This window comes from Dipodomys spectabilis, unplaced genomic scaffold, assembly GCF_019054845.1.
Source record: "Dipodomys spectabilis isolate Male_0828 unplaced genomic scaffold, ASM1905484v1 ptg000140l, whole genome shotgun sequence".
NCBI lineage: Eukaryota > Metazoa > Chordata > Mammalia > Rodentia > Heteromyidae > Dipodomys > Dipodomys spectabilis.
This window is the reverse complement of record NW_024870817.1, coordinates 35,313,175-35,327,500: the sequence shown is the minus strand read 5'-3', so window position 1 is coordinate 35,327,500 and position 14,326 is coordinate 35,313,175. Positions and strand designations below refer to the sequence as shown.

Genomic DNA, 14,326 nt, shown 5'->3' with positions numbered 1-14,326 from the left:
TACTGCATATAAGTCATTTTCAACACAGAATCACTAAGATCGTCCACATTAACATAGTAGTTACTTCCAACCTATAATCAAGCCATGTACTCCAGTGAAATAAATAATTCAGGGTCCACTAATGCAAGAACTTATACACCTCTCTCTGTCCATACTAGTCCTGCCCAAAAGTAAAGAAAGAAAATAGTTTTCTGGAATATCTGTGAGATTCACACACCCCTCTAAGCTCGAATATCCCCAATTATCAACCAACAAAAGTAATGAAGTCATAAAAACCACTTGCTAGTGTAAACTCATTAAACTTTACAATCCCTTCCTTGGGTTAAGTGTCTCAAAAATCCCAAGAAAACGGCATTGTTAGTAAGATTCTCTAATAGCCTATTTATCCACAGGGCAATGATAGACACTAAAATGGATGCCACATTCCTGAGATGGATTTCATATGCCTATGTCCTCGTAGGACCATCACCCTAGTCCATGCTTCCATGTCTTGGCAGCCAAATTCTTGAGCCATGTCTTTTTTTTGTTTTTCTGCAGAGCATGCTGCATATCAGTTGGGCCAGGCCCTAATGAGGAGCAAATAGATAGAAACTACTAGACAAACTGATGATGCAAACTCTGTGGGCACTGCAATATATGTTTTAGCAACACAAGTCAGCAGTTTTAGGAATGAAATATCTATATTCTGTTAACAGGCATCTGCTTCTCTATTACATGAACTATCAGTTATTTCTTTCACCAGAAGCAGCATAAACTTAACTATAGTGTGATAATATCTATGAAACACAGAAGGACGAAATGCATTTAAAATTCTTCTATAACTCAGACCTTTCACTGAATTGCAAATGTATCACTAAAAGCACAAGGGTTCCAAAACAATTAACTGCCCGTTCCCACGTATCAAATCAGTGCACAGGTCATTGAGGAAAACTATGTTCTAACTCTGGGTATTAATTTCTGTTAATTTCATGAAACAGGAAGATAATTAGTACTTACAATTGGCCAAACACTTCATGGCTGACAGTACCCAATGAGGAAGTTCTCCTGTAGGAGAAATGAGAATAAGAAGATCGGCCATTCAATTCTATACAAGTCAGGGAGTTCTATCCATAGTTGGTATTATAACAATGTACATTCGGCCCAGGTAATAGGAAACATACCACTAATCTATGAATTCGAACATTTAAAAGACAGAAATCATTTCTTAGCAGTAGCATTATAACTTGTGCTTATATAAATCGTGTCAACAAATTTCTCTAAAGACAAGAAGTATCTTTAAAAGTGTCAGTAAAAATAAAAAATAAAATATGGTTTTTCCAGAAGGAAAAAAAATCAACAAGTAAACTTGTAGTAGGACAGCCTTAGAATAAGCCATATTGCTATAAAAACACCAAGCTGAATTATTGAATGCAGTCTGTCCCCTCTTGGCCTGGCCACAGATACTGACAAGATGGGCCAGTCCCGTACTGTCACGTTATCTTTACTTTCTGTAAACGTAGAAAGGTACTTGTCTAATTGAGCTGTATCTAATCAGCATGAATGTTGTAAAAATCCTCTCTTCCTTCAGAAGACTTTAATAAAACTAAATATGACTGGTCATCTCAGGAATAACTAACAGTATTTACCTGCTATACTCAGAGAATATGGAAGGACATGGATGTGTTTCAAAGACTATCCTACCCCTTTATTCTCTGGAACTTAATGTTTCGTGTTGAACCCCCTGCTCAAGAAGTTCTGTCTCACAGTAACCTCTATTCCTGATTCAGGGGCTATGAAAGGAGAAGGGTTTCCACTTTCAAAGGCAGGCTCTGCTTCTGTCAGAAGACATGGCCTAGAAAAACATCTCTCTCACATGTTCAGGCTCCTTCTGGTACACTCTGTCTACTACCTGGGATCCTCTAGCCCTGAATTTAATAATAGTTTTTTAAAACCCAGAAAGTATTAGTCTAGTTTCTCATATCAAAGGTCATTTAGTTCAGCCAATTTTTAGCATCAAGGATTTATACTAAAAGAACAAATCAAAGAGCCCATCCAATTTTGGTAACCCTTACTCATAGAAAGAAGTTTTAAAATCAGTGTGGGCATTGTGGCCCTTTATAGGTACCATGAATAAACTAGGTTAGGGCCAGGGGCCATTGACTCATACCTATCATCCTATTCAGGAGGCTGAGACCTTAGGATTATTTGAAGCCAGCCTGGAGAGGAAGGACCATCATACTGTAATCTCCAATTAACTAGCAAAAAGGCTGAAGTGGAGCTGTGGCTAAATTGGCAGAGGGCTAGTCTTGAACCAAAAGGCTAACAGACAGTATCCAGACCCTGAGTTCAAGCCCTAGAACTGGCACACAAAACAAAGACAAAAACTAGGTTAGATGACAACTAAATATCTTTTCTCTTTCTGATTTGTAAGCAGACTTAGAGAAAAAATTATAGGAGCCTTAGCATTTAAAGACCTATCATATTAAAAAGAATTCTGTAAAAAAGAGCCAATTGCTGATAACTCGTGCCTGTAATTTAGCTACTTAGAAGACAGAGATCCAGGGAATTGCTAACTCAGGCAGAAAAGTCCTCCAGACTTCATCTCCAAAAATAACCAACTAAAACCCTGGCAGAAAGTGTGGCTCAACCGGTAGCACTCCAGCTGAGCAAGCCAAACAAAAGTTCAAACATGGGAACTGGCAATAACAATAACAATAAGAAGAAGAAGAAAAAAGTACATAAATCAAGACTTAATGTAACATAGAAACATCATCATGAAAGGATTAAGTAAAAGCTTAAATGTAACCAGACCCCAAGAAAACTCCCAGAGCTTTTCATGTGGATATTATGTAACCACTTAATGCCTAGGGGGGTTAGCAATAAACTAGTTGCTAAGTGCATCTTGCTAAGGTTTTCATTCTCATAGAAATAATTTTCTTCTGACATTTCCTTAGTCTAAACATTTTTAAAAGGCACTAGGATGTCAAAGGATGTATGTAATGATGGAGTAAAACTTCTCTATGGTTAGGAAAAAGCCAAATAGGAATTGCTAGCTGATCTGTGCAGCATGTGTTGGGTCAACCAAGAACAAACAGTTTCATGCACTTACTTGACTTGTCATCAAGGATAACAACTCCCTGCTTGCTAACGCTATATACATTATGGATGATGAACTTCGAGTTGACAAGTTTGATGTCTAAAATTTCTTCTAAGGAATCTAAGCCAAGGATTTTCTGTAAACTAAAAAGATAAATATAAGTACATTAATTACTTTAGAAACCATTATTTGCACGCGAAAATCAATCTTTAAGATGCATTAGTTTATGCATTTTACCCACCCTTTATAGGCAAAAGATTACAAATGGATTATGATGAAAAACTTTAAAAGGTATTTTTTACCCTTAATATATTTTAATTACTTTGTAATATAATACCCTAAATTCTAAGCAAATAATTTTATAAATAAAAATATTGTAAGAACAAAAAACCAACTTATTTAATGGTGAGAAAATGGTCCTAGTACATCTCCATGAACAAAAGAGTTACTGCAATATTGTTAACTTTAATTTTACACATATTACCTCAGATGCCCAAGACAGCCCAAGATTTTTATTTAAATTCTTTTTTAATGTTTTTTATTGTAAAAATACTGTACATGAGTAATTAGTACATTTCCTGTCGAGCATTGTTACCTCCTCCTTTGTTTTTCCCCTACCATCCCTTCCCTCCCCACCTCCCCAACTCCTCCCTCCCCACTCACCGCCCCCCCAAGTTGTAAAGTTCATTTTCAACATAGTGTCTTGTACATCTCTTGTTATAACGGATTAACCTATATCCTTATTTAAGCATTTTGTTATTTCCTTCCCCTCCCCAAATTAGAAAATGTATGTACAAGATGCAGGGCACCGACATCAAATACAGTGAAAATAGGGGCTATACCGTGGGGGAAGAACATACAAGAGAAACAAAAAACTCACACAGTACATTTTAAATATGTTAAAAAAAAAAAAAAAAAAGAAACAATAGTAAGAAATAAAAAACCACTTGTGTCCCTATCGGGGTTCATTTCACACATCATCTTATCTGGTCATATGTACATAGCTTTTGACCTTTTCTGTTTGTCCTAGACTTACACTAGTTATTGCAAATAAGGGAAACCATAGGACCTATGTTTCTTTGGGCCTGGCTTACTTCACTTATTATAATTTTTTCCAAGTCTTTCCATTTCCTAACAAATGGGGCGATATCATTCTTTCTGATGGAGGCATAGAATTCATATATATATATGTATATTACATTTTCTTGATCCATTCATCTACTGAGGGGCATCTGGGTTGGTTCCATATCTTAGCTATGGTAAATAATGCTGTGATAAACATAGTCGTGCCGGTAGCTTTAGTATGGCCTTGTTTGTGAACATTTGGGTAAATACCCAAAAGTAGGTTGCTGGGTCATAGGGGAGCTCTATGTGGAGTCTTTTGAGGAACCTCCATACTGCTTTCCATGGTTGAACAAGTTTACACTCCCACCAACAATGCAGTAGGGTTCCCTTTTGGCACATCCCCTCCAGCATCTGTTGTTATTAAAGTTCTTGATTATAGACATCCTAACTGGAGTGAAGTGGAATCTCAATGTTGTTTTGATTTGCATTTCTTTTATGGCTAGAGAAGTTGAGTATTTCTTCATGTGTCTATTGGCCATTCTTATTTCCTCTTCAGAGAAATTTCTCTGTATTTAGCCCACTTATTTATTGGGCAGTTGTTTCTTTAAGGATTTGTTTTTGGGGGAGTTAATTTTTTGAGTTCTAAGTATATTTTAGATATGAGACCCTTGTCTGTCGTATGGCTAGTGAAGATATTCTCCCAGTCTGTAAGTTTTCTATTGATCTTGCTAGCTATGTCCTTTGCCATGCAGAAATTCTGCAGTTTCATGCATTCCCATTTGTCCAATCTTTCTTTGATTTGTTGCGTTTCTGAGTCTTTATTAAAAAAATTTTGGCCTGTGCCAAAGAGCCCTCAAGTTTCTCCTAGTCCTCCTGTAATGTTTTCAGGGTGTCTGCTTTGACTCCAAGGTCTTTGATCCATTTGGAGTTGATTCTGGTGCAGAGTGATAGATAAAGATCTCGCTTTAGTTTTCTAAGGATGTTTAGCCAATTTTGCCAACACCATTTACTGAAGAAGCTGTCTTTCTTACATTCTATTTTTTTAGCTCCCTTATCAAAGATTAGGTGGCTCTAGATCGGTGGGTTCATTTCTCGGTCTTCAGTTCTATTCCATTGGTCCTCAACTCTGTTCTTGTGCCAATACCTAGCTGTTTTGATTACTATGGCTTTGTAGTAGAGTTTGAAATTTGGTATTGATATTCCTCCAGCACTGTTCTTTCTGTTAAGGATAGTTTTGCTATTCAGGGTATTTTATTGTTCCATATGAATCTTTGGGTTTAATCCCAAGATTTTTGTGTTAGTTGAAAGTTGAGGAATTCTCAGCTGGATATGGTGGCAATGCCTGTAATCTCCACCACTTGTGAGTGGCTGAGGCAGGAAGATCACTAGAGTTTGACAATCTGGGCTACAAAGTAAGACCTTGTCTCAAAAATAAATAAAAAGCAGCAACCAAACAACAACAAAAAAAGACCCAAAAAAGTTTAACAACTTTTTAAATTCCTTTTTTAACAAGTGAATGACAACAAAAAATTCACAGAATTCAGTTCAATTACACTTGCTAAATAGCAGAGGTACAAATTACACAATTTGAGGTTTTAAAACACAATTTCAGAAAATTATGCAGAGAGAAGAGGCAAAATAGAACAAAAAGAATTTCTAAAATATACTATTTAAGGTACATACTGTGATAATGTCATAGACTTCCATATCTCTTCCACGTTGGCCTCAGTCAGCTGTCTGCGGTAGACCAGACGGCAGGCAGGCACCTCTCCGATGGCAATGCTGTGACGTTTGAACCACATCTCAGAATTCTGGTGGGGCAAGGGAGTGAGAAGAAGGGATGAAAGGATAGGAAAAGAAAACAATATTTCAATATAATGGTTTTATAAGCAATGTCTTTGATTTGGCTGTCTCTAATTTGACTTAAAGTAATAACTAGAATTACAAACTAACTTTCTTTGCATGGACGCCAGAGAAGTAGAGAAGATTCTTAAGATTAGGTCATGTTATAAAACATATATTCATGAACTACAAAATAGCTAAGGCAATAAGTATAACATAAGTATGGCTAATATGTCCTTTGTGCATTCCAAATAATCAGTAAGGTGTCATTGGGATAAAATTCTCTTAATTCAAAATTAAGTTGAGAAGTATCTATTTAAATTCACATTGTCCAAGTACAGTGATTAAAGTAAAATTCAAATGTTTATTTTATTTATTTTTGTTGTGGGCTGTAGGGCCTGAACTCTGAGCTTGGGCACTGTCCCTCAGCTCTTCAGCTCAAGGCTAGCGCTATACCACTTGAGCCACAGCACCAATTCTGGCTTTTTCTGCTTATGTGGTGCTGAGAAATAGAACCCACGGCCTCATGGATGCAAGGCAAGCACTCTTACCACTAAGCCACCTTCCCAGCCCCAAAGTGGTTTACTTTTAAGAATTCTCTCCCTTTTTTATTGTTATTTGCTTTTTATTATCCATAAGTAGCTGTACAAAGGAGTTGCTATTTAACAAAGCAGATTATTAATATAATACATATTGATCAATGTCATCCCTTTCCACATTCTTATCCATCCCTCCCCTACACACCGAAGCTTCCCTCGTTCTTCTTAGCTGTGTAGAGTATTAAATAAGCACAGTGTTGGAAAGCAGCCCGATCCTGGCTGCCTTCAGCAGGACAAATTACCCCATAGGATAGCTAAGGGTGATTGACAGCCCATGATTCCTGGGAAGGAGGAAAGCTAATAAACAGCTTTGCCCCAAACAACAATGACAGGCTCCCTTCGTATTTTATAGCTTGTGTATCACATTATTTAAGTCTTAAAATGTTCTTTGGGTAATCACAGAGAAATCTGACCTTTAGAAGCAAACCTATTAGAAGTCATTGACAAAGAGTTCCTATGAAAACTTTCGGCAAAAAAAAAGGTGAGTGGGAAAGTTATTTTTTCATTAGGTTTTTTAGTTTTGCTTTGGTGTTTAAAAAACCACTGAATTACAAAAGAAATTCAAAGGACAGATGGATGTGTGAGTTTTTAAGTATGTAAACTTGGTGTTTGTTTTTGAAAGTATACTGTTATGTGGGCCTAGCAAGCTACTTCCAAAGGTATTCCAAAACAATATAATGACTATATTGTGAAGGTACTGCTTAGGACATAGTTCATGTGCTGAAAAACAGGAAACCTACCAGTAAAGACTGGGAAATAAAACACATCACTTCTATATTTGATACAGGCACTAATATGAAGTCAGATGTTTAATGATACAGACACTAATATGAAGTCAGAAGTTTAATAACATGAGAAACAGGCATCACAGACGGTTCTAAATGAAAAACATAAGCTCCAAACACTGCTAGCCCAACCTCATTGTGGGTTAGAAACATATATGAAAAACCAGGACACAAGTGAACTGTTAATAATCATATGATTCAGCTACAGGGATAGTATGATGGATAGTTCATTTTATTTTTCTCTGCCTAAAAACAACTCTATACAATAAATTAATAACAGCAACAGGACTCCAAAGTTACTGAGAGCCTGGATGCCAAGATCTATTCTCAGAACTTTATACCTAAGGCCTCTCTTGCTTCTCGTGGCAACCCTACTGCTAAGGTAGTATTTTCCTACTTTCACTGATATGAAAACTTTAGACACAAACAGGTGAAATAAAGAAGTAAGGATGAAAGAAGAAATAAAGAAGTAAGGAAACAGGTTCAAGTGACCAGTAATGAGTAAAGTCAAGATTCAAATCCAGCAGTCTGGCTCCAGAGGCCTCTCTTCCTATTCCTATTATAATTGTTTGTTTGTCCCCATAGCAAATACAACAAATAATTGTATTGGCTCTGTTTTATTTTTATTATTTTATAACAAGACGAAATAGGACAAAACAAAACAAAAATGAGTAAACTGGGAAAAAATAGAAAGAAAAAGAAAAATAGTAGAAAAGAATGACAAGTCCAAATTTTTAAGAAAGATGAACTGCTTATTTGATGACCATTGACCTTGTCATTCTAAACTCTGTATCAAGGCCCCCATGAGGAATAGATCCAGTTCCACCATTCTTCCTTAGGACAGGGCTCCAGAAGCAGGAAATCTAGTTTTGTGGTGACATGCCAATAGAAAGCTAATGCCCTACTACATGTATGAAAGAGAGGTACAAGAAAAGTCAAGGCAAGAATCACGTAATAAAAAATATTCATGCAGATACAGAAGAGACTGAAGATTTAAAGGCTCAAGACATCACTCAGTCTAGGACTTTGGCCCCACTTTAGGCCTCCTGAAAATATTGAAACGGGACATAGAAGAAACTGTCATTGGAACAAAGCCTAGAACAGTAGATTGAGGAGTGTTAATAAACATTTGGTCTTTGGGTATGGACACTGAGAACATGAAAAGTACACAGAACCCAGGAGAACAGAGAATGGAAGCCATTTTATCAATGGCATAAAAACACATTTAATATGTGTTTTATTTCTTGTATAAACAACACTGGAGATGATTTTATAATGCAAAATGTCTACTGAATAACAACTTTGCTTACACAGTTATACTAGGTGTTAATACAATGTTCAAACAATGTACATGATCTCTTGGAGCTTTTCTACCACCGAGTCATTAATTAAATACTGTCATTAGAAATAATGTCTTCAAACAGCATGCAGGTAATTGTTTTCTAAGTGTTTACTTCTATTCTATGCTTCACTAGGTTCTGAGCCTTTTAGAATAAAATTTGTGTCACATATTACTGTCTCTATAGATTCTAGAACAATGCTTGTCATACAAGAACACCCAACAAGTTTTTATAAATAGTTTAGTACTTCTAAATAAAATCTGTCCTCTTAGTTCCATTTTACTGTTAAAGACACCCACTCAGTATAAGCCACCATTACCATCAAATTTAAACCAAGTTCATGACCATCTCTGACCTCTGTCCTTGATGTCATTATTTCTCAAGTCATCTAAGCATGTTAACTATTCTCTCCATACTGAGACATAATACACTCTCGTTAAAACTTTTTCATTCTTTTTTTTATATTACTTAAAATTGACTTCATCATAAAACAAAGACTGACTATCCAAAAACAGTGGAGTTGACTTTATAGTGAAAATGTTTACTGAATAACAACTCTACTTGTAGAACCATACTAGGTGTTGATACAATGTTCACAATGTTCAAAAAATGTACCTGATCTCTTGAAGCTTACATTCCACTTTTGGATATTCTGTCTTACGAAAACAAATTTATCTTAAAACATTAGCATTAGAAAAATTCTTTAGAATGGCCTTACAAAACATTTTTTTTCATGCTAGGGACATGGCTCAAGTAGTAGAATACCTAGCATGTTCAAGGACCTGGGCTGGATATTAAGTGTTTCTTCCAGCAAGGAATGATGAATCCCATTACCCAGGAGGCAGAGATAGGAGGATCTCTACATCAAAGACATCCTCAGCTATATAGAGATAGTACACTTCAAGTGAACTCAAGTTTTCCAACACCAGAAGAACCCACTTTCATCTGTATATTTTGTCAGGGGCCACTACACAATATACCATGCCCCACCCTCTCACAGCTGACACTAATTATAACAAAGCTTAAGAGAAAACAAAAAGGAGAAGTAAATACAGAACAGTCAGGAAAAGGGAATTACAAAGGAGATTTAACAGAAAGCTCATCTGACTGAACAAGTGATGACAAATGCCAGCTATATCCCATCAAAATGTCAGCAGGCAAGAGTAAAAACTGCAGGAGCCAATCAATCTTTCTTTGTTAACTGATCTCTCAGCTGTTGACAGGTGTGTTTGCTACTGTTTTACAGAACTTCCCGACTATGGTGGATAAGGGACCAATAGAAAAAAGACCAAGCTGTGGGTTACCAGATGGTTCCTCCTGCTGTGGGCCTTTGGTTTTTGTCTCAGCACTTACCATCACAATGGGCCTCACTGGGATGTTCTCCTGTGAAGTGCCTGGTGGGGGGTCATTCCATTCTGGAAATTTAATAACATCCTTTTGGTATGGGAGCTTTTGGGGATATGGTTTCAGAGGTGAGGAAGGAGGAAATCTAAAAGCCAAGAAGAAATGTTCTATTATTTTAGGCAATGAAGAAACACAGGTATTTCAACAATTCATGTAGGAAATGAGCTCCTGTTTCATTAAATTATTCCACATGGATAGCTGTATTAAAAAATAATTATAAAATGTTCATTTATTATGTCCATCAAATGTCCATCAAATACCATTTACAGAGAAAAAGAGTTATCAAATATGTAAAACATTATTTGATTTAGTTTTTTCTGGTTATCAAATACATGAACCATTTGTTATTTGATTTGATTTTGTTTTGTTTTTTAAAAAATGGAGGTTTGATAGTCAAAATTCCTGGACTCAAGTGAGCTTTCTTCTGTCTCAGCCTCCTTGTGAATTAGGACTACAAGTGTACCACCACACTAAACTCTAAAAATGTGATTAATAGTATGAGAGGCCTTTTGTTTACTAAATATGAAATCTTTACAAGGCCAGCAGAAATTTACAGATGATAAACTCTAAACAGAACTCATTGATAGAGAAATCCTCAATATTATTTGTTAAGACTTTTAAAACTGGACTACACAATACCAGATAAACAACTAACACTGAATAAACACTGAATTCGTATTCTTCTCAGATGAACTTTTTTCTGAAAGTGTATCAAAATTATTATTTGTATATGAACACATAATGTATTTGGCCTAATGTTCACTTTTAACTTTTGTTTTTCTTGCAAGGCTGTAAATCGTAGACCATTGCACATGCTAGGCAAGTACTCAGCCACTGAGCTATACCCCAGCACTTAATATTCACTTTTGTAGATATTTCTAGTAAACATGAATCTTCCTTCTCTTGAATAATCAATACATTACACAGAGATTGAAGTACCAGTTTAGAAATGTATCTTGAAGGATCTAGAAAGCTGCCCAGTATCTCTATTCTGCCTTTCAGTATGCCTTTCCTGTTCCTAGTCCTCTTGTGTGTTAACACTCACTCCTTAGATTAAGACAGAAAATCACCTGACTTTTAAAACTGGACTACACAATACCAGATAAACAACTAACACTGAATAAACACTGAATTCGTATTCTTCTCAGATGAACTTTTTTCTGAAAGTGTATCAAAAAAAGGATAATGTTGCAATATAATGCAGTGCAGAGCTGGGGGTGGCCATGTAGGTAGTTCAGTGGTTGAGCATTTTCCCACCATGTGGGAGGCCCTGGGTTCCATCCCCCGCACCACAGAAGAAACCAAAGCACAAAACTTCATTGCAAAAGCAATACAAGAAAGCTGGGCACCAATGGCTCATAGCTGTTATCCTAGCTACTCAGGCAGCTGAAATCTGAGGATTTAAAGTTGGACAGGGCAGGAAAGTCCATGAAACCTTTGTCTTCAATTATCCTCCAAAAAGCCAGAAGTAGAACTATGGCTCAAGTGGTAAAGCACTAAACTTGAGTACAAAAGCTCAGGGAAAGTGCCCAGAGCCTGAGTTCAAGCCCCAGGACTGGTACAACAACAACAACAACAACAACAACAACACACACACACACACACACACACACACACACACACACACACGGAATACAAGAAATCTAGATCTAACTATTGAAATCCAGGTCTAACTGTTAACACAGAAATCAACAAATGGTTGACCTTTGAGTTTGAAAATGTAAAAGAAAATAAACTCTTAAAATCTTGCCCATGATTTCCATGGGGAAAAGTAATTCAATAATGAAACATCTTTATTCTTCAAGAAAATGCAGAATCAAAGATTTTTTAGATGTCTATAGTTTTCAAGGAAATTCTTATATCAAGGTGAATCAGGAGAATCACAAATAATAAACTCTGTGCAGAAACACACTTAAGAAGTCACAAGAGACAAGAAAAGATGAGTAATGGAGAAGATGAGCTTCATCTTCTCTGAAAAGAACATCTAATAACTGCACTTCATTGCAAAAGTCAGTTTTGAGTTGGGGAAAAAAGATGAGGCCTGGAAATCATTAAATCAAGTAAGGATAAATAAACTGCAAGATAGCTTCAATGTCTGGCAATCAAGTTACCAAGGTAGGCATTCCCAAGATAGCCTAAAATATAAATTAAATGGATTTTTTAAGGCAGTCCTATTTAGCAATTAAAAGCTAGCGTACAGAAATCCATCCAGCTTCCTTATTCCTTTTATTACTTTTTTTCTAAGACAGGACCACACTCACATTGGATTTGCTTCTCAAGTGCTGGGATTGCTGGTGCACAGTGCCATGCACAGCTCCAATACAATTTCACAGCAGCTAACAGTCACACAAGAGCTCTGCTTCTAAGTTGTGATATTTATGTATACACACATACAATACTGCATACAACTCCAGCAGTTCACAGAGCATCCACATCTCTCAACTCGCCAAAAATTAAGCACAGGCAGGTGTCTAATGAGTCCCTCAAAGGGCTTTAATAATAATAATAATAATCACAACTGGCAAAAGCATTCGATCTTATGGGCTGAATCCTCTATGTCTCTTGGAATTCTTGCTCTCCTGTCACACATCCTTTGCAGAGCTCCTGCTTAGAAACCAACCATCATGTAAGAAGTATGACTACCCTAAGACCATTACGTTGTACAATAGGGAAGGGGCAGAAAGAGGTCCTAGATAATGAGATACTCTGTGGAAAGAAACTGAGTCAAGGAGCACCAAAACTCCAGAGTTATGAATAAAGGCATTCTGGCAATGGGCTCTTGGCAGCCCCAGCTAATGTCTACCTAAGTCCTCCTGAATTCCCAACCCACACAACTATGCAGCAATTACGATGGATGTTTTAAGCCAGTAGCTTTAACATGGTTTCAGGTGCAACAGATAACTAACTACAAGAGAAGTATATGGTATTTGCATCAGAATGAAGTGAATGGAAGCCTGAAGGAACTCAGGAGAACTTTATAAAGCCTGGAAGAACAGTAAGGAATTTGTTATTGGAAGTTAAAATCCATTTCACCTGGTAGTAAAAAAGATCTCCACAAAACCGTCACCTGTAGTAACACAGAAAAAAGAAAAAGTAGATCTGGCCAAGGACTTTCCCAGGATTAATGGTGACAAGAGATGGCTAAACTAATAAAGGACCTGTTTGTTTAGAGGAGATACAAAGGAGAAGATTCAAAAACAGGCTTTCTTATGCCCAGTCCTTCCCAGCACAGGTTCCCACAGTAAAATGATCTTGTGCCAAGATCAAATCCACGGTATTTTTAGTAAAATATAGTTGCAAACTAGGCACTAATACCTGGCTGTAAGATTTTAGCTACAATCTAGAAAGATGTAAGGCTCAAACTATCAGGGTTTTATGAAATGGAAAAAAAAAAAAAAAGACTAAAACACTTTTCTCTCTTTTACCCTGGTTTATTTCCTACTCCTTTCATTCAGCACTGGCTCTTCGTGAATATCAAGATACTCCTATTGTACAAGAAATTCCAGGGATTTTAAGCACTCTATGACAATATGTGGGGACAAATACCAAATAGATTCCATATTATATCATATATGTTTAGACTCTTCAGGATATTGTACTATAGTAGACTTACAAGTAGCCCAAGATAGAGAAGCTGTCTCTAAGAGATTTATGAATGTGACTTGGTTTGGTGGGGCAAATCACCAGATAAGACGATACCAGCAGAAAGCCCCACATTCTTCAGACAATAGTATTAGCAGAGTTACCAAGTACTGGAACAGTTCAAATGACATCCACTGGATTTTTCAAACAAAAATGAGGAGCCAAAACTCTCAACAATCTATAAGCAAAGAGAATCTCAGAAAGATACTGCACTGCAAACCGAGGCTATGAAAAGGAAGTATAACCCAGAATGCTGAGCCAACGTTAGAAACTAGAGCCAGGAGCCACCTAGAATCACTGGAGGAAACAGAGCATTGCTCTAATCAAGAAATGGCAGCCATGTATATAATTACATTTCAAAACAATGCTAAGGACCAATGATCACTGAATTTGATGCTATATTGAAATGCAACTTAGAGGAGTCTAGTTGAAGGAGGTAAATGTAGTTTGCAAATAAAAGAGGAGTATCAATGGAGCCAGAGGCAAACTTTGACAGACTGTATTTTCCAAGGATGGTCACAACATTCTCTCTTCCATCACATGTGCTCTTCCCAGTCCATATGTTCTTCACAT

At 36.7% G+C, this 14,326-nt stretch overlaps 1 protein-coding gene across 1 annotated transcript in view; it reads right to left on the bottom strand.

The window, feature by feature from the left end:
* The window catches only part of Depdc1b (DEP domain containing 1B), a 54,336-nt gene that overhangs the window by 14,736 nt on the left and 25,274 nt on the right, over positions 1 to 14,326 (bottom strand). The window contains exons 3-6 of the mRNA XM_042690878.1: positions 10,061 to 10,196; positions 5,825 to 5,952; positions 3,089 to 3,219; positions 997 to 1,044 (exon numbers count right to left, since the gene is read on the bottom strand). Coding sequence (XP_042546812.1) covers positions 997 to 1,044; positions 3,089 to 3,219; positions 5,825 to 5,952; positions 10,061 to 10,196 — 443 coding nt within the window. The remainder of the gene's footprint in view (positions 1 to 996; positions 1,045 to 3,088; positions 3,220 to 5,824; positions 5,953 to 10,060; positions 10,197 to 14,326) is intronic.